This window comes from Cynocephalus volans, chromosome 14 (assembly GCF_027409185.1).
Source record: "Cynocephalus volans isolate mCynVol1 chromosome 14, mCynVol1.pri, whole genome shotgun sequence".
Classification (NCBI taxonomy): domain Eukaryota; kingdom Metazoa; phylum Chordata; class Mammalia; order Dermoptera; family Cynocephalidae; genus Cynocephalus; species Cynocephalus volans.
This window is the reverse complement of record NC_084473.1, coordinates 25,063,636-25,084,490: the sequence shown is the minus strand read 5'-3', so window position 1 is coordinate 25,084,490 and position 20,855 is coordinate 25,063,636. Positions and strand designations below refer to the sequence as shown.

At 38.9% G+C, this 20,855-nt stretch overlaps 1 protein-coding gene across 1 annotated transcript in view; it reads right to left on the bottom strand.

The window, feature by feature from the left end:
• Nucleotides 1-12,908, bottom strand: part of RAB10 (RAB10, member RAS oncogene family) — an 88,700-nt gene extending 75,792 nt beyond the window's left edge. The window contains exon 1 of the mRNA XM_063078505.1: nt 12,244-12,908. Within this exon, the coding sequence (XP_062934575.1) occupies nt 12,244-12,370 (127 nt within the window). The 5' untranslated portion in view covers nt 12,371-12,908. The remainder of the gene's footprint in view (nt 1-12,243) is intronic.
• Nucleotides 12,909-20,855: the final 7,947 nt, after the last annotated feature.

Here is a 20,855-nt window from a genome sequence, read left to right as displayed (position 1 = left end):
TTTGCTTGTACTGTATTCATCCTTAGCCTTAACTTTCCCACTGATATATCCTGATTTTTTCATATATATTTTTTGAATATAAGAAATCATTGCTATTATTTTATAATAAATCACTTATCCAACATCTTGTAGAAAAACTATTCCACACAAATTAACATTATACTTGAAACACCAAAACTTAGTTGTTTTTTATTATGTCTCCAAAATGTAGCAAACTTTCCTATCTTTAAAGAGACTACTGAAGATAAAAAAATTCCTTCTCATTGATCATAATCATCAATTCATAAATCTTTAACTGTATGGTATAGTAATACAATCTAAATTTTCATTTTTGTTTTCAGGTCTCCTTCCTAAATGTCTATCAGGTGTCATTTCCACTGGCTCAACATGTTAACTGCATAATAGCAAAAGTTTGCTGCTTCTCAACATCTTTGAGCTCAATAAAATGAGGGTGGACTATATTTACAAAAACAGTAGCAAAATACCATCCATCGCTAACCTTACTGGACATTTTAAGTTAAAATGTGGAATCATATAGAGTCAAAAATTACCTCAAATTCCAGTTGAGATAGTAGAGAAAGATCTTTCTGCCCCCTTCTCTCCAAAGCCACACCAAAACAAGAAATATAAATCAAATTCTACCTTCATCTCAGTGAATAGACACTGCAACTCAAACGACAAGATAAAGACAAAGAAATTTATGAGGTCACGGCCCACTGAAGAAGATACCAAAGAAGAACAAACAAATTCATGCCTCAGAACCCTGGAAAGGTTTAGCAACAGTAGATATCAGATACCAGGCAGAAAGTGGGGCTTGTTTAAATGTCTATATAAGGACACCCCAAAATATAGCCTCCATCTCACATAGCCAGATATTACCAACCCTCGAGAGCAAAGCAGGAGTCTAAAGGTTTATTCTCTAGAAAAGCTGAACCAGACACACTCTGAATTCAGGAACACCAAGCTTAACTGAGTATGGGGATAAGACTAAAAATAGAAATTTTTTAAAAAGGAGATTAAATATAAATGTGCATACTTGAAACTAAAAGGTAACCCCATACTCGCCCACCCAAGTCCCCCTAGCTGCTCAGATTCAAGAACGCAGGCAGCCAAGCTTATATCCTCCTCCCCATGCCCAAAGCAGGTGATCTAAGGGTCTTTCTTTGGAGTAACTGGATTGTTCCAGAAACAAGTCCTACAAGGCATTAGTTCTTGGATGTTCTCCCAGTGAAAAAATATAGGCTCACTGTTCCATCATCCTGTAGCACAGCCCACCAGTGAAAAGCCCTACCCATGTTTACAGAGCTTGCAAACATCCTTTTAATGATTCATTCTTAATTACGAATGCACAGCCTAAAATCACCAATCATTTGAGGAAGGCCTCTAAAATAAAATACAGACTAAAACAAGGGGGGAGGGGGCAAGGACAGAGAACTTTAAGGAAAGAGGCAGCAAGAAATAGAAGAAAATGTCAAATAAGCTATGCTCCAAGAAGAGAAGATACTGTATTCATGCAACAATAGAATTTTAAAAACACATTTGAAGGAACAGACAACAAGAAAAAACTACTTAGAAATTAAAAATATGACAGCTAAAACAAAGCCTTCAATAGAAAAGTTAAAAGATAAAGTAGAGGAAATCTCCCAGAAAGTAGAAAAATTAACAAAGTTGGAAAACAGGAAATTAGACAATCAATTCAGGAAGTCCAACATCCAATTAAAAAGAAAACAGAACACTAAGGGAAGAATATTATTGGGGGGGGGAATGCAAGAAAACTTCAAGAAGTGAAGGACCTGAAAAGGCCCACCAATTACCTAGAACAATGGATTTATAAAAAAGACCCATCCACTAAAGTGCGTAATTGTAAAATTTGTTACTAGGAATTGAAAACCTCTAAAAAAATTCCAGAGACAAACTAAGCTACTAATAAAGAATAAAGAATCAAAATGGTATTGGACTTGCCACCAACATCAGAAGCTAGAAGACAATAAAATAATGTTTTCAAAATCTAAGGGAAATTTGTTTTCAACATGGAATTCTATGCCCTATCAAACACTCAACTAAGTGAAAGGCAAGAATTAAGACATTGTCAAACACAAAAAGTCTCAAAACATTTCCTTTATCAAAAGCACCCTTTCTGCCAGAAGCTACTAGAGGATGATGTGCTCCAAGGCAGTAAACCAACAAAGACGGTATGGCAAAAAACAGAGTATCACACACAGGAGAGACTCAGGGAATTCCCAAGGCAATAGCTATGCAACAGGCCGTTATTGAAGCAGGAGGAGGGAAAGATCTAGAAGAGAGATGCCCAAGAAAACAATATCAAAAGATTATCTCTCTGATGGCTTGTGTGAAAACTCATTTTGAGAGATTATTGGAGAATGAAGACTAGACATGGGTAAAAGGAAATTAATCCAATAAAGAGATTTTTTTAACTTCAGAAGACAGGAAATAAGTAGACTACTTGGCTAAACAGAGAATATTACATGAGCATATTAATGTAACCACTGGATACCAATTTAACAAAGAATTGGGACAGAGTGGGATAAAATTTTAAAAGGTTAAAATTCTCATCTAATATTAAATTAATGGCTCAAGAGAACCTGTATAAGCATATCTTCTGAAAATACAGAGGTATATAACAGAAGAAAGCTAGAGGATGCCTCTGAAAAGCATGACTGGGAGTGGAGGGACATGGAACATGAAGCCACTTTTTTTATTATTACTACAAACCTGAGCAGTATTTTATTTCAAATATTTATATAGATATCACCAATAGGAATAAACATTAATTTTAAAAACCTTTCAGAAAGCACAGTGTAAGTTATGATGAGTCAATCACTAAGTCAACTTTTATTCCTATAGGGTCATACAGAATCTCTGAAACCTTCACAATGACTTTACTAGATCAGGGTCAGAGGGGATCCTGCACATTCAATAAATGGTACTGAAGCAACTGGACATCCTTTCTACAGGCAAAAAAAAAAGTGAACCTCAGCCTAAATACCAAGCCATATACAAAAATTAACTCAAAATAAATCATAGGTTCACAGGCAAAACACAAGACTACAAAACTTTTAGGAAAAAAAAAAAAAAGAAAATCTTTGTGATCTAGAATAGACAGAATTCTTAAACACCAAAAGTATGATCCAAAAAAAGAAAATCCAAAAGCATAATACATAAATTAGACCTGATCAAAATTAAAAATTTTTGCTCTGTGAAAGCCCATTAAAGAGGATGAAAAGACAAGCTATAGACTGGGAGAAGATATCTGCAAACCACGTATCTAACAAAGGACTAGAATTTTTTTATTTTTTATTTCTATTGAATCAAAATTGATTATACATATTTTGGGGGTTCAACATTGAGATATGTTGATCAAATCAATATTACTAGCATAAATATTGTTACAAATCGTAATTATTCTTTATGCCCCTGTCTAACCTCTCCCCTTTCCCCATTCCCTCTCCCTCCCTCTCTAATCACCCTAGATTTCTTCTCTCCCTCTGAAAGAATAATGGTTACTCTGTTGATTTGCTGCCCAAATGATCTGTCCAAAGCTGAGAGGCATGGTCAGGTCCCCCCATAGAGCAGATGTCTCTTCTGTGACTATGAAATGGGCTCTGTGGAGACAGACATCCTCCTCCTTTCTTTATCTCTGCTGGTGACTCTCCTTGTGTCAACTCACTCCACTGGCTGGTGGACCATCTGCGTGGTGGTTGTGGCATCTAGCCACCTTCACGGCAGCCATAGTTATCATGGTGGCTGTGGAGGGCCACCCACATGGAAGAGATGTTTTTTGGCCTGTTCCGTGGTGCTGGCAGTGTGCCTAGTTGTGGAGAGTAGGACTAGAATTTTAAACATATAACAAACTCTCAAAACAGAACAGTTAAAAAAACAATCCAATTAAAAAATGGGCAACTACCTGAATAGACATTTCACCAAAGAGGATATACAATACAGATGACAAATAAGCACATAAAGATTTTTCAACACCTTTACCAATAGAGAAATGCAAATTAAAAACCATAATAAAATTATCACTACACACTTATCAGAATGGCTAAAATACAAAATAGTGACAATACCAAATACTGATGAGGATACAAAGAAACTAGATCCCTCATACACTGCTGGCGGCAGTGTAAAATAGTTCAGCCACTCTGAAAACATTTTTGGTAGTTACTTGTAATACCAAACATGCAATTACTATGTGACCCAGCAATTATACACTTGAACATTTATTCCAGAGAACTGAAAACTTATGACTGCACAAAAACCTGTATGTAAATATCCATAGCAGCTTTATTTGTTAATAGCCAAAAGCTGTAATCAGCCCAGATGTTCCTCAACAGGCTAATGGTTAAACTAACTGTGGTACGCGCATACCATGAAATACTACTCAACAATAAAAAAGAACTATTGATACAACTTGGATGAATCTCCAGGGAATTATGCAGAGTGGGGGAGGTAGGGGAGAAGCCAATCCTAAAGATTCTATCCTATATGACTCTATTTATATAATATTTGTGAAATGACAAATTTCAGAAATGGAGGACATATTCATAATTACCAAGGTTTGGAGGGGAGAAATGGGGAAGGGTATAGATTGTATAGAACCTAATTGTACAGAATTTAATATACACAAATGAGTACGAACAAAATGGGGGAAATTTTAAGAAGAATGTCGTACAGCACCAGATGTCAATATCCAGATTGTGATGCTATACTACAGTTCTGTAAAAATGTTACCACTGGAAGAAACTGGGCAAAGTGTACAAGGGATCTCTCTGCATTGCCTTTTACAACTGCATGGGAATCCACAATTATCTTGATAAAGATTTCAATTTTTAAAAAAATCTGCACAAGCACTGCTATTGATATGAGAGAAACAAATCAACACCATTCTCTGTTCTGACTTTGATACACTGTTTTTTTTGTCTCCAGAATAACAGTTTTTCCATTTTACAACCTTGGATGCTCAGTTTCTGCGTCATACTGGGAACGTAGCATTCCAGTTGCTGTTTTCCTCAAAAACATATTATTTTTCATCTCTGGAAAGATGGATAAACACAGAGCAATCACCTATGCTTGCAACTCAAAATACATGGCAGTCGTCAAAGAAAACTTTTTCTCATTTCAGATTTGTCTTCAGATTGAGTTTTCTTTACCAGAATTTTATTCTAATCATCTTTTCAAATTACTTTTCTTGTAATCCAAATTTTAAAAATTTATTCCAAAAACCCTCAATTATTCATCTGTTTGAAAGAACCATCTCCAAGATCTTTACAAGACCTATCAGTCATATGTTCAATGTTCTGTTCATCTCCACACTCTTTGTACCTCCTTTAAACTCTTCCTTTGTGACTTAACCATCTCCATAAAGCAGTTTTCCCATGCAGATCTCTTTAGCTATCACATAATTCATATTTTGTGCCAAATATCCTTCTCTTATTTGTAAATCAACACTCAACAAGCTCCCACTATTCTGATCATCACAGCTGCTACCACAGCACTACCTGGACAACCTTGTATTGTTACACAAGTCAAAACAGATTGCCAGTATTTCTATCATTCTTTTCCTTTTACATACCAAAGAACAACATCAGAATTTCCTTTGCTACACCTTATACACCACTATGCACCATAATCCTTGAAAAAGAAATAATTATACCTAACATTATCAGCTCTGTCCTACTCTGCTCTAAATCTGCAAAGGACAGGTAACAGACAAAACCTTTGACAACATGGTCCTGAGATTTACTTTCCTACTCTTGCCAAAAAACAAAAACCTACAGCAATTCCACTTTTCAAACTGATACTGATGAGACGAACTATCCTATCACTGATTTTGTTCATGCACAACAATGAAATTCTCAGAATGGGAAACATGGCCATGAACAGGACTGGCTCTGGATTCTAATCTAATCAAAACTCCTTCACTAATTAGCTATATGATCTTTCAAAAGTTACTTCACCTCATCCATCTGTTTTCTCACTCTGGAAATTCATTATAGAGTTCATTCCTGCACTAACATTCTGTGATTCTAAAATTCCAAGGAGGTCTATGTAGATACACACAACAAAAAGACAAACCTGCCTTCAGTATCTAAAAGTACAGACCAGTGATATTAAAACACAGTAAACTACTATAAAGGATCCTCCTGACTCACTGATCCCAGTTAACAATAGTTATCACCTGGAAAGGAGGGACCATCTATAATCACATGCTCTTTTAGAGAGCTGGGTCAAATGTTGGACAGTGTTCTAGGGTTTTTTTTGGGGGGGGAATATACATATTTACCATTTAAACCATTTTTTTTTTAATTGTGGTAAAAACCACATAACATTAAATTACCATCTTAACATGGTGCTGACAACACCAAGGATTAGGATCTCAGAACCAGCCAGCCACCCAAAAAATAAATTAAATAAATAAATTTGCCATCTTAACCATTTTTAAGGTACAGTTCAGTAGTGTTAAGTGTATCACATTGTTGTGCAATAGATCTCCAGAACTTTTTCATTTTGCAAAACTGAAACGGGGGCTGGCCACTTAGCTCAGTTTGTTGGAGTGTGGTGTTAGTAACACCGAAGTCCAGGGTTCAATCCCTGTTAACCACCAAAAAAAAATTGTTTTTTAAACTGAAATGGGTTGTTGTATACCTATTAAACAACAACTCCCTATTTCCCCCTATCCCAGCCCCTGATAATTACCATTCTACTTTCTGTTTCAGAACTGAATGGTTATCTCAGTTGGTTAGAGCACAAACATAGCCTTGTAACACAAAGGTCTAAGGGTTTGGATCTCCCTATCAGCCAGCAGACAAAAAAAAAAAAAAAAATCTACTTTCTGTTTCTATGAATTTGACTTTAGATACCTCATATAAATGAAATCATATGGTATTCGTCTTTTTGTGCATTTTAACCACTTTTAAGTGTACAATTCACTGGCATTACGTTCACATTGTTATGAAACCATAACCACTATACATCTCCAGAACTTTTTCATCCTCCGAACTAAAATTCTGTGCCCATTAAGCAACAACTCCCATTACCCAATCCCCCAGACTAAGGTAATCACAATTTCATTTTTTCTCTATGAATCTGTCTATTTTAGGTACCTGAGACATTTGTCCTCTTGTGTGTCTTATTTCACTTTGTATAATGTTTTCAAGGTACATCCATGTTGCAACAGATCAGAATTGCATTCCTTTTTAAGCCTAAATAATATTCCATTACATGCATATATCACATTTTGTTCATTCATTCATCCAGCGATGGACATTTGCTTCCACCTTTTGGCTACTGTGAATAATGGTGCTGTTAACACTGGTGTACAGACATTTGTTCAAGTCCCTGCTTTAAATTCTCTTCGGCATAACTTAGACGGGAATTACTGGATAATATGGAATTCCATTTTTAATTTTTTCAGAAACCACCATATTGTTTTCCACAGCAGCTGTGCCATTTCACATTCCCACAAGCAACGCACCAGCACTCTAAATTTCTCCACATCCTCACCAACACTTGTTTTTGTCTGGTTTTTTGATAAAAGCCATTCTAATGGTTATAAAGTAACATGTCATTGTAGTTTTGATTTGCATTTCCCTCATTGGTTCCTGACTGGTACCAAAAATACATGAATGCTCAAGTTACTGACATAAAATGGTATAGTACTTTCATATTATCTACGCACATCTTCCCATACACTACTTGAAATCATCTCTAGATTATTTACAATACTAATACAATGTAAATGCTATGTAAATAGTCGTTACACTGTGCTGTTCAGGGAATGACAAGGAAAAAAGTCTGTAAAGGTTCAGTACAAACACAATTTTTTTTCTGAATATTTTTGATCCATGGTTGGTTGAATCCATGAATGCGGAACCCACAGATACAGAGGGCCTGTATTAGTAATTCTGAGCATCTCTGCATGTGCTTATTGGCCATTTGTGTATCTTCTTTGGAGAAATGTCTGAATCGTTTTTAATCAATCCTTAAAGTACATGTTCAAAAGAGAAAAATTCCTTAGGCACTCTGGCATTCCTGTATGAGCTGCTTGCAGCCTGAGTATCCTAGCAGAGCCCAGACACGTTTACTGTAACAAAGGTTTTGCTCATTTTCTAAAAAGTGACCACTCCATATAAAACGGATTCAGTTCAATTTAATTAAATGGTTCTTAAATGCAGGTTAGTGGAACCAACCTACTCTTTCAAAGCTTAGCAAAAACACTCAGACAACTAAAAGGATGCATTATATCTCCCACAGCAGCAAGAGTCTTTATCTACTTAATTTTTACACGGAGCCCAGAGACTCCACTGCTCAAAGTAAGATTTTCCCTGTGGAAAAAGTAATTAAGTCTAGGGATGGAAGGAAGATTACCACCACCAGAATGCAGCACATCCAGAAGAAAGAGCCCACTAAAAATCTGTGCTTTGGGGACAAGTCCATGTAATTACTATATCATAATGGGTAATGCTTTCCTGAGTTCATACTGCCAAGAGGGTTGTGGTCAAAATCAAGCACTAAAATCTGATCATTCAAAACCAGTAACTCTCTTAAGCAACTCCTTTTCAAACAATCTTTGAATTTCTAAGACCAGTCTTGCCCTACAATTACTCTATTAGCCAAACAGCTAATATTTTTTAAGTAAAATCTGATCCCTATTTACTTCATACAAAACTCAAGAAAGTAGGTAAAATGGGCTGGCTGGTTAGTTCAGGTAGTTAGAGCATGGTGCTGGTAACACCAAGGTCCAGAGTTAGATCCTTGTACCAGCATGCCACCAAAAAAAAAAAGTAGGTAAAATGGAAAACATTAAAATATACTAAGGTCCAATACAATATTAAGGGGATACTGATTGTACTACCTGTCTGCCTGCCTGCCTGCCTTTATTCATTATCTTGTACACATTAAATGCAGGGACTCTAGGTGTTTAGCTCATATCAGAAAAAGAAAAAAAAAGATCTGTCCTTGTGCAACTTATATTCTGGTGCACTTGGATTGGTTGAGTGTGGAACATACCAGTAATTTGTTTTCGCAACAATGCCTGCAATAAATCTGACCATAAATATCATACATCATTTCTAATATGGATGTGTGAGACTTGAAAGTACTGTATACATAAAATTTTAAATACTGTAGTATTTGTAAGCATTATAAACAAGCATCATAAATCTATAAAAATTATTTCTTCAAAGAATCAATAGCCAATGAAACTAAAATGATTGTGCTGAAATAGTGAGGGCCTGTCTTATTTTAGCAGTCTGTTCCTTCTGAACACCTACAAGATAACTACTTTTATACAAACCTCACGTTTTTAACAATCAAGTGACAACTCACAAATTTCACTATCATTTATACTTAGAGAATGCTCTAGATTTTAAAAAACAACAAACTCTAGTCAACTGATACATTTAAAATGTCCTAAAAGTAGTATACTTTCAAAGTATTTCTAGTCATCTGCACATTAATCACCTGGCAACTTTAGGTTGTTAAGATATGCACTGCCCAATATGGTAGCCACTAGCCATATGTGGCTACTGAGCACTCAAAATATGCCTAATCTAAATTGAGATAAGCTGTAAACATAACTTATATACCAGAGAAAAAGAATGTAGAATATATCTCAACAATTTTTTAATCTCGATTACACAACAAAGTAACATTTTGGATATGAGCTAAAAATACATTAATATTTCCTTTTACTTTTTTAAAATGTGGCTAGCAAAAGAGTGGCTCACATTATTTATTATTATATGTGGCTCACATTATTTCTTCTGCACAGCACTAGTTTAAGACAATAGGCGACTTCTAAACCTGTGCACAGAGGTAATACATGAATGTGTTCAAGCTGTACTCCAAATTTTATTCATTTTCTCAGCTTACATTATTCAACATCTTATACATCAAAATAGGAAAATGTCAGAGTCTAAGTGAAATTGTTTAGGAGAGCACCAATAAATATTTGGTTAACCACTGTGTGCTGGACATTCAATCCATAAAGTAACACGGTCTGCCACACTTCAGCAGAAGAGTCACATATTCTATATATAGCTAAGATGCACTGTGCTCCTACAAAGTGCCTGGCACGATGCTAAGTGCTTTACTCTCACTGACCCAGAAAATCCTCAAAACTACCCCCTCTGTAGTAGATACTATTATTAACACTACTTAAAGAAGAAACTGAAGCAGGGAGAGGTTAAGTAACTTGTCAAAGCTGCACAGCTAGTAACCTGTGGAACCAGGATTCCAATCCAGCAGGCTTGATCCAAAACCACCTGGCATTTTCCCAAATAAAAGGATTACAGAAAAAAATTATGCCATTATCCTACAGGACTGGCTTTTAGTTGTGGACATGTACTCTTTACAAAAAGACTACAGTAGATGGAGTTAATGCTTTACTTACTACTATCCACCCCTACCTTTCTCACTGGCAGGTTAAAGTTGACTACATGAATTAAATCCCTGCCCTTACTATAAGTTTGTTCTATGCTCCCTTTTCCAAAAAGGCGTTATCCCACCCCTCTGGCCCAATTCCTATTTGTCCTTCAGATTTCATTTTACACATTATCTCCATGTAATCCTACTCACACTCCCCACAAATGAGGATAGTCACCCCTCTTCCCTGTGCTTACTATTATAGCACCTTCCAGACAATATTGTAACTGCCCTGACTAGAATGCTCCTTAATGGGTTTACCTTGTTCACCACTTACCTCCAGTGCCTAAAACAGTGCCTAGTGCCTAGCATTAGGTGTTCAACAAATATTTGTTGACTGACCTAACCACCTGACCCACCCAGCTACAGCTAAAAGTGGAATATTAAAAGCAAACTTAATGCTAGGAAGTACTAACCAACAAGGTACAGAAAAAGTTCTAAGTTTCATGAAGTTTATGATAGACCAAGAGAACAGTATGATATTCAGGAAATGATTATGACGACTTCTCCCAAAGATGGTGAGTACAATAAAAATCTATTTAAAATAATCAGTAAATTTTGATATAATTTGTTTTATCAGAATGAATTAACTACTGTACCTGATAAGTATTTGTCATAAGAAATCTAAATCAACAATTCGGTAATGCTATAAACTGTTTGAAATCAGTTTAATTTTGACAATTCCCAGAGTTCAAAGACGACCGCAAAAAAAAAAAAAAAAAAAAAAAAACAAAGACGACCGCAATTGCATTTTTAAACCGGCTCAATATATAATTAGTTACATTTTAAAACTAGTTTCATTGCACTGGCCCAATGCTGAGTACTGGGTTCCATGTGTCCTTTAAGAAATTTATTGTGTCTGGGGGAAAAAATGGGTTTCGCATAAAATGGGTTTCAGCACAATTAGTGTTAGTGCCACTAAATTTTCTAGCCAGAGTCAAAAGGGACTTTCCTAGAGCCTTCCCTTTTCTTTTCCCAAACAAGAAACCGATTAAAAAGGTCACTCTTTAGGTCTTACTTCCACACTAAGTAATTCTGAAACGTGGTGAAAGTACATTAGAAGTCTGCAGGGCTGTGACTGGCAAAATACTTCCCTATAAATTCTAGCGTTAAGTAAAACAGAAGGAAGAACTTGACTTCATTCCTGTCAAATTTGAGGACAGAAACTGAACATCTTCCTCAGATTACTGATTCTGTTGATGTCTCGAAAAGCATCGTAAGGCAAACATGCCATAGAGTCCCACCCCAAGCACGAAGAGCCTGATTGTTTGACACATCAATGGATTAGTCAACGCGGGCAACTCACTTTTCCCCTCTAATTTGCCTTAATTATACTTCACACAAGCCCTCAAGTTTACTCTAAGGTAGACCATATGGAATATTCTCTTTGCCCCAAAGTATGAATACAGGCCTTTAACAAATAGCTAGTACTGCTTCAATCCCAACCACTGAAATGTATCCCTTACAAATATCACACGTAGTAACTCCACACAAATATGGAAAAAGCCAATCCAGTCGCTTAAAAAAACGGGACTCTGGAACGTTGTTAAACGCTGCATATTTTGTAATAGCAGGCACTGAGCAGAGTGGAATACTTGAAAGCAAAAGACCGGATAGAAAGCATGGGAAGACCCCGCCCCAGTAAGCAAGACGCCGATTCAGACAGTAACTTGGGTCTGTCGTATGGAATCGGAATCACTGGAACAAAAGGCGTACATTACGGGAAGCAAGATGTCTGGAGTAAAATAAACGGTCTGCAGCTACAGAGACCGTCCACCATCCTCCCACAGGTCTTACCTATGGTGGAAATAAAGGTGGTATTGAAGGCATCATCCGAAAAACGAAAAAGGACGCATGTCTTCCCCACTCCCGAGTCCCCGATCAGGAGCAGCTTGAAGAGCAGGTCGTACGTCTTCTTCGCCATTGGGAGGAGCGGCTCAGGCTCTCGCCGCCGGCGGCCCCAAGGGATCAGTCCCTTTCACTACGGCCAACTCCTCACTCGGGCGTTCTCAGGCCGGAGGACCGTGGAAGCGTGGGAAAAAGGAGAGCTCGAGAGGGCGCGGGCGACCTACGAATGGCCTCGCTGAGGAAGCCCCGACGGTGGCGGCGTCCGGTGCCGGCGAGGGCGGCGACCGCAGCTCCGCAGCCTCTTCCAGCCGCTCCGCCCGGTTCCGGGGAGTCGGTCGGGACAAAATGGCCTCCCCTCCCCCCTCAGGGCTGCTCGGCCGGGACGCTCCCACGGGCGAGCAAGCGAGCTCTGCCGTCGAGGGAGAGCGGCGGGCGTGAGACAGTCTCTTTCCTGAGTAGAAACTCCGCGCTAGGACGCGGCGAAGGTAGCGATGCAGGACCTCGAGCCGACGAGCTCAGTTACATAGCCCTAGGAAGCTGAGCCGCCCGGGCCAGAGCCACCTTTTCCCCGTGCCCTCTCACGCCGGCGTGCGCGCTGCCTGAGACGCACGCAAGCACGTACACCCGCCCTTCCCTCGCGCCCTCGCCCTGAGGTCCGCCTCTACGCACGCGCGTAAGACGGTGTGGGGGCACGCGGGGGCGGAGAGTGGAGCGCTCGGGTCTCCAGGCCTCAGTCTGAGACCAGACAGAAAGGGCAGAGGGGGAGGGGCAAGAGAGGGCGAGGCCGCGGGCGCGCTCCCTGTGGCCACCTGATAGGGCGCGCGGCGTTACGAGCACGCCCTGAGGGAGGTGCTAGCCAGGGACTGCGCAGGCGCAGCACGGTGGAGTAGCCCCTGGAGCCCCCGTTTCCTTCCCGAGGTCGCCCTGCAGACTGCGCTCGGGCTGCTTTGCACCGTGTTTGTCGGGTGTGTGGGAGCTGAAGATCTTGGCGCAGAGACGGGCTCGGGTGGCCATGTGTTCTTGTGTAGATGTAACTCTTAAACGCGAGAAAAAGTGGCGCCCTGGGATATTTAATCGCTTCTGCCAGAATGAGACGAATGGCCTTCTAGAGTGACCTCCCTCGTGGGCTAATCGTGACAGGGGAAATAGAGCCCCAAGCCGGTTTACTTAAGCAGCAAGAGTCGGCCTTCAAGGGAGCAGGAGTCTGAAATGGAAAATCCGGCCAGGCTGCTCGGGTCGGGATGGTGTAATCGGCCTTCCTGGCCGAGCAGTGGAGGGCTGAGGAACACCTGGGCGCAGGGAGACCCTCCCCGTGAAGTGGAAGCTTCAATGTGCTCTGCGCGGGGAACCTGCTGCAGGCCTTTGACAGCTGTCTGCGGGGGAGGCGCGGCCCCTCCCTGCCGCCGAAGTCTTACCACCTTGACGAGAATTGAAAGGTGGTGAATTCAGCCTACCCCAACCCTATGCAGCCTCTTTCTCGCATTTTCTTCTTATTCGCTTTACCCCCTTCCTCCGTCCCTCCCTCCCCATCAATCTTATTTAGATCTCCCTTTTCTTCCTTTCTGCGGTTGAAATACTCATGCATGTGACCTGCAGTTCTCAGTGTGCTCCATTGCTCAAGCAGAGCACTTGAACATGGTGAGCTGGTTCAACCTGACAGAGTAGAAAACCCTGGGACGTCTGCAAAACAAGAAACAGGGATTGAGAGAGAACCGCACACACGCACACAACCCCATCATCACCAAAATGTTTGTGTATTTGATGTGTAATTAAAATTAGTCTATCAGGCAGATCCAGTAATTCTATTTCAGTCTCACATTCTTAGAAGACTTGTCTCACCTTCTTCTTTCTTTCTCACCCACCCCTAAAGCTTCGTTACTGAAGATGCTTGTCTTCTGTAATACAACTACATTTTCAGTTGGTTCCTCTGATTGGTCTTCTTAACATTACCACTTAAACCTTATCCTCTATGAATTATTCTTCCTCCATGAGGAATGTCTTATAATACTAAGAGTTCTAAACTAGGCTAGTTATGCAAATCACAAAGTGAGCTGTGGTTAGTACTTCACAGGTTTGTCATCAATTCAGAGCCATAACATTGAGCATCTCAGGAAAATCTTCAGTGTTGGCTTGATTATTCCTTTCAATTTGTTTGATTAACTCAAGCCCCAATATTGTAAAGCATTTTAAAACTGTTATGGTTTTTTAAATGTAGAAAGCCTAATTTGATTAGAGTAATACTATTACATAAATTTGGGGGGTAATAGGCAGTTAAAAATTAAAATTTTTTAATTAAAAAACTTCCTTCTTTATCCCAGTTGTTTCCAACAGTTTTACCAATTAGAATTTTTTCCCCATGGACCCATATTCTGAAACTTTAGGAATTCATTGCATTTATTAACAAATTTTTATTATTAGGTCAGGATCATAGAGCTGTCATGTATCTTTTAAATCATAATTCAACTCCTGCGTGTAACTTACAGAGGAGGAGTCTAAGGCTTAGACAGGTTAGGGATTTACCAAAGGTCACTTGTTTGAGGCAGAGCCAGGACTATATGGGCAAGGGAAAAGGGAAGAAAACCTTCACAGGACATCATATTGCATGAAGGGGACAATTGGGAGACTCAGCAAGTACTTAGTGTTTGGTTCCCTAAAGTTGATTAGGGTTTCGCTGAGTGAGGCCTAAACATCAAGTCATATCTACCACTGAAGCCAGTGAAAGTGATCAAAGCATGGATGATCTCTGACTCTAGAAGAAAAGAATAAAATGGGGGTCTAAAAGATAAACCTAGAGTTATGAAGTTATATTAGTAAAAATAAAAAATGCCAATCCAGTACTAATTTAGGGCTTATGCCTTTTTCAAAATTGCTCTATAAAGAATCTAGTCCAAGTATTTGCAAAGCCAAGAAAGAAACAAGGTATACTTATATGTTTATACTATGAATTAAGGAATTATTTCTACATTTTTTGTGGAAAAAGCACAGCTAACCAGCTCGTAGTTCCAGTCTTCAGTTTAAGTTTTCAGAACCGGCCTCAAAAGATACTGACTCAGGATCATCTTAACCATTGTTCCCATATAATATTGTTTAGTCTCTGAACCTGATTCCTTGTTCTTTTTTTCTTCCCTCCACCTTGCTCTCTCTGTTCAGAAGACTGGAATTTTCCCTTGAAGGTCAAGCCCATTGCTATGTCATCACCTTGCTGTAAAAACTACCCTCTGGTCTCTGGGACTTTGCCTATTTACTACTGCTCATTTCCTGTGTTCACACCCACAATCTTCCTGCAGGGACTCCCATGAGAAAGGTCTTTGTTAGACTTTCCTGATGCTAAATACTGATCACCTAGAGGCTACTACTGTTCTTATAACCACAGCCTGCCAATATTCTGCTCTGCTTACATACCTTTTAAACTTTTTTTTTTTTTTTTTTGGCTGCCTGTATATCTTGACTTAACGCCTCCTCCTGTTAGAAAATTATTGCCCCAGCCCATTGGATGTGTTTGTCTAGTCTATTGCCAGGGATTCCTCAGTTCTGAAATGCTGGCCTCATCAGTTGGCATTTGAGGGGCTCCAGACCCTAGCTAACAAGCTTTATTTCCTATCCTAGCTTCCACACTCCAGCCTCTAAGCAAGCTGAAGAAATCTTCTTTCCCACGGTGACTATGTATCTTAATTTAATGCTTAGTTTAATGTTCTCTCCATGTGAAATTCACCCTCTCATCCTTTCAGCCTTCAGCTTTAAGACTTCACTATCTTATTTTCTCAAATTGGAATCTCCTTGAGGGCTGTGACTATATTCTACATCACTTAGCATAGTGCCTTAAATATATCAGAAAATCAAAACATGTTTATTGAAGGAAAAATCAAATGAAACAGAGAGAGATTAATTTATTTTCTGGAAATACTTTCTTTTTTTTTGTCCTCTGACCAGTAAGGGGATCGCAACCCTCGTCACGGTGTGGTCTGCACCACGCTCAGCCAGTGAGCACACCGGCCATCCCTATATAGGATCCGAACCCGTGGCCTCGGTGCTACCACCACCACACTCTCCCGAGTGAGCCACGGGGCCGGCCCTGGAAATACTATTTTGGAGAAATTTTCAATATGCTGAAAAAATTGAAAATTCAAAAGAAGCAAATGGAAAGATAATACTTTGGAACAGTATTTTATTAATTTTAGTAAATACATGAGGAACTCAGAGGGCTGGCTGATTAGCACAGGTGGTTAGAGCACAGCCTTCTAACACCAAGGTCAGATCCCCATACCAGCCAGCAGCCAAAAAAAAATAAAAAACCAAACTCCGTTGAAGAATTTATTTCTGTGAACAAGAAATACTGTTAAGGCTAATAGGGCTACTGTGATACAGTTAAATAAGCTAAACTTGGAGTCAGACAATATAGATTCAAAACCCAGCTCTGCTAGTGACTATCTCTGTGACAATGAATGATTCATTTAACCTTACTAAGCCTGTTTTACTCATGTCAAAATGGGGGGGGAGGAGCAGTGACTGGCCAGTACTGGGCTCCAAACCCTTGAATCCTTAACCTCGATGTTATAACAACATGCTCTAAACAACTGAGGTAAAGGGCCAGATTCCTATTCTTACTATTATTATTAAGAGGTAATGATGAACAGCCTAAAACCTCTACAAAAAAACTGTTGGAATTGATAAATGATTTCAGCACAGTAGCAGGATACAAAATCAACACACAAAAATCAGTAGCATTTCTTTTCTCCAATAGTGAACATGCAGAAGGAGAAATCAAGAAAGCCTGCCCATTTACAATAGCCACCAAAAAAATAAAATACTTAGGAATTGAGTTAACCAAGGAGGTGAAAAATCTCTATAATGAGAACTACAAACCACTGCTGAGAGAAATTAGAGAGGATACAAGAAGATGGAAAGATATTCCATGCTCTTGGATTGGAAGAATCAACATAGTGAAAATGTCCATACTACCCAAAGTGATATACAAATTCAATGCAATCCCCATCAAAATTCCAAAGACATTTTTCTCAGAAATGGAAAAAACTATTCAGACATTTATATGGAACAATAAAAGACCACGCATAGCCAAAGCAATGCTGAGCAAAAAAAATAAAGCTGGAGGCATAACACTACCTGACTTTAAGCTATACTACAAAGCTATAATAACCAAAACAGTATGGTACTGGCATAAAAACAGACACACTGACCAATGGAATAGAATAGAGAATCCAGAAATCAACCCACACACTTACTGCCATCTGATCTTTGACAAAGGCACCAAGCCTATTCACTGGGGAAGGGACTGCCTCTTCAGCAAGTGGTGCTGGGATAACTGGATATCGATATGCAGGAGAATGAAACTAGATCCATACCTCTCACCATATACTAAAATCAACTCAAAATGGATTAAGGATTTAAATATACACCCTGAGACAATAAAACTTCTTAAAGAAAACATAGGAGAAACACTTCAGGAAATAGGACTGGGCACAGACTTCATGAATACGACCCCAAAAGCACGGGCAACCAAAGGAAAAATAAACAAATGGGATTATATCAAACTAAAAAGCTTCTGCACAGCAAAAGAAACAATTAAAAGAGTTAAAAGACAACCAACAGAGTGGGAGAAAATATTTGCAAAATATACATCTGACAAAGGATTAATATCCAGAATATATAAGGAACTCAAACAACTTTACAAGAAGAAAACAAGCAACCCAATTAAAAAATGGGCAAAAGAGCTAAGTAGGCATTTCTCTAAGGAAGATATCCAAATGGCCAACAGACATATGAAAAAATGCTCAACATCACTCAGCATCCGGGAAATGCAAATCAAAACCACATTGAGATACCATCTAACCCCAGTTAGGATGGCTAAAATCCAAAAGACTATGAACGATAAATGCTGGCGAGACTGCGGAGAAAAAGGAACTCTCATACATTGTTGGTGGGACTGCAAAATGGTGCAGCCTCTATGGAAAATGGTATGGAGGTTCCTTAAACAATTGCAAATAGATCTACCATACGACCCAGCCATCCCACTGTTGGGAATATACCCAGAGGAATGGAAATCATCAAGTCGAAGGTATACCTGTTCCCCAATGTTCATCGCAGCACTCTTTACAATAGCCAAGAGTTGGAACCAGCCCAAATGCCCATCATCAGATGAGTGGATACGGAAAATGTGGTACATCTACACAATGGAATACTACTCAGCTATAAAAACGAATGAAATACTGCCATTTGCAACAACATGGATGGTCCTTGAGAGAATTATATTAAGTGAAACAAGTCAGGCACAGAAAGAGAAATACCACATGTTCTCACTTATTGGAGGGAGCTAAAAATTAATATATAAATTCACACACACACATACACACACACACACACAAACCGGGGGGGGGAAGAAGATATAACAACCACAATTATTTGAAGTTGATACAACAAGCAAACAGAAAGGACATTGTTGGGGGGGAGGGGGGGTGGGAGAAGGGAGGGATGTTTTGGTGATGGGGAGCATTAATCAGCTAGAATGTATATCGACAAAATAAAATTTAAAAAAAAAAAAAAGAAGATAACTGCAATAAAAAAAAAAAAGAGGTAATGATTACATCATGTAATGGTGAATATAGTAATTGTCCTAATTTGAGCATCGCATATTACACACAGATATTGATATTCAACACTGTACCCCACAGATATGTACAATCAATTATGTCTCAATAAAAAAGAAAGGTAATGAATTCCACCATCATGAAAAAGAAAATAGAAAAGTTACAAGTAAAATCAGCATACTTATAAATTATCAAAGCAACGAGTTATCTGGAGAGAAAATGGTGCCAAAGGGAGCTGAACTAAGAACAAAAATAGGTCAAAAGAGGGAGAAATGAAAGATTAGAACTGGGAAAAACAAGAATCAGAACTGACTTGAATTACAAAAATTTAATGATATCAAAAGGAGTAATGAAACCGAAAGAAAGAAATTCAATGGCTGAAGGCAGCAGAGCCCACCCTCCCCACCTGCCGACAAAAAACTTCACACCATCCACTCTAGCAGAGGAATGCCAACTCTTCTCACCTATGTTGGAACAACTGGTCCAGCACAGCAGTTAAAAACATGGGCCTTGAGTGGGCTAGTTTTTATATCTGTCACTTTGTTGAGAAGAGACCTTGGGTAAGTTACCTAACCTCTCTAAACCTGTTTTCCCATCTGTAAAGTGGGAACAAAATAGAAACTAACATAGGGTGTGTGAGGATTAAGTGAGGGACAGTATTTGGCTTTTAGTTAATGCTCAGGAATGTTGTTATTGCCACCACAAGAACTGACAATTTTTTTTCTATTTGAGAATTTTTGGCTTGTTGAAAAAAAGCTAATCTAGAGGGACATAAGTTTTTTAAAAATCACTTATTTTGAGGCATGGATAGCATTCCTTTAATCCATAGGGATATCCTGGAAGAGGAAGGACTTCTAAATCCTCTTTGCAACTTCATGCCTCTTCTAAAAGTGATTATGAATCAAGTAGAAACCCTAGCCAGTCTAGGGACTACATATTTACATTAAAATTAAATTAAAATGTAAATATGTGTTAACCTCTTTTTAATATCTAGAGGAAACAAAAAAAATCATCCAAGGCAAAGGATGATTATTTTCTAATAATTGGCTATCCAATTATTTATTAAAATAATGACTGCTTGATTCATGCTACTTAGAAAACGGAGGGTGCTGGCCAGTTAGCTCAGTTGGTTAGAGCTCGGTGTTTTAACACTAAGGTCAGGGGGTTGGATCACCATAAACAGCCAGCCACCAAAAACAGAAAGAAAAAAGGAAATAAAGAGCACCAAGAAATACATAAATAGAGTGGTTCTCTTTCAATATGAAGATATGCATTGTAAACCACTGGCTGGGTCAGTGCCAAACAGGCCTATATGGCACACTTCCTAAGTCCGAGGAACCTGAGAAATTTATGGTGGCAGGGCCAGAGCTCTGGAGAGCAAAGAGGACTTTAGAAAAACTGACAGAGAGACAGGAGCAGAGAGGGCATGGCAACTTGACCTGCACTAGAGAGCTACAAAAAAAATTATAGAATCACCTAAAAGTCAAGAGGGAAGAATTAGAGATGGGGAGAAAAGGTACTTCCTAGAGTCAGAAGCACTGGCAAAGTGAGGAAAAGGCTGCTCAGGGAAAGGCTTGGGACCCAAATGGAACAGAAACCAATTCAACCTCAGATATCTCTCTAGAAAACTATATCCTCAAATGTCAAGGCCTAGAGAAAGATCCATCAAACTTAAAAAGACAATGACAAGAAAGGAATGCTTTAACCCTGTGCCATGCCAAGAAGTATAAAGCTGTTCTTATGATGTAAATTCATAGGCTCATAGCATGATATTATGTAGTCACCATAATCTGATCTTGAATCCCTGTTCCATCTCATGTTATCTGGATGATCTTAGACAATTATTTATCATTCTAAATTTCAGTTTCTTCATCTGGAAAGCGGGGTTATCAGTTGCTACTAAATCAAGTTATCGTGAAGATTAAAATAATCCATGCAAAAAAACTGGCAGAAGGACTA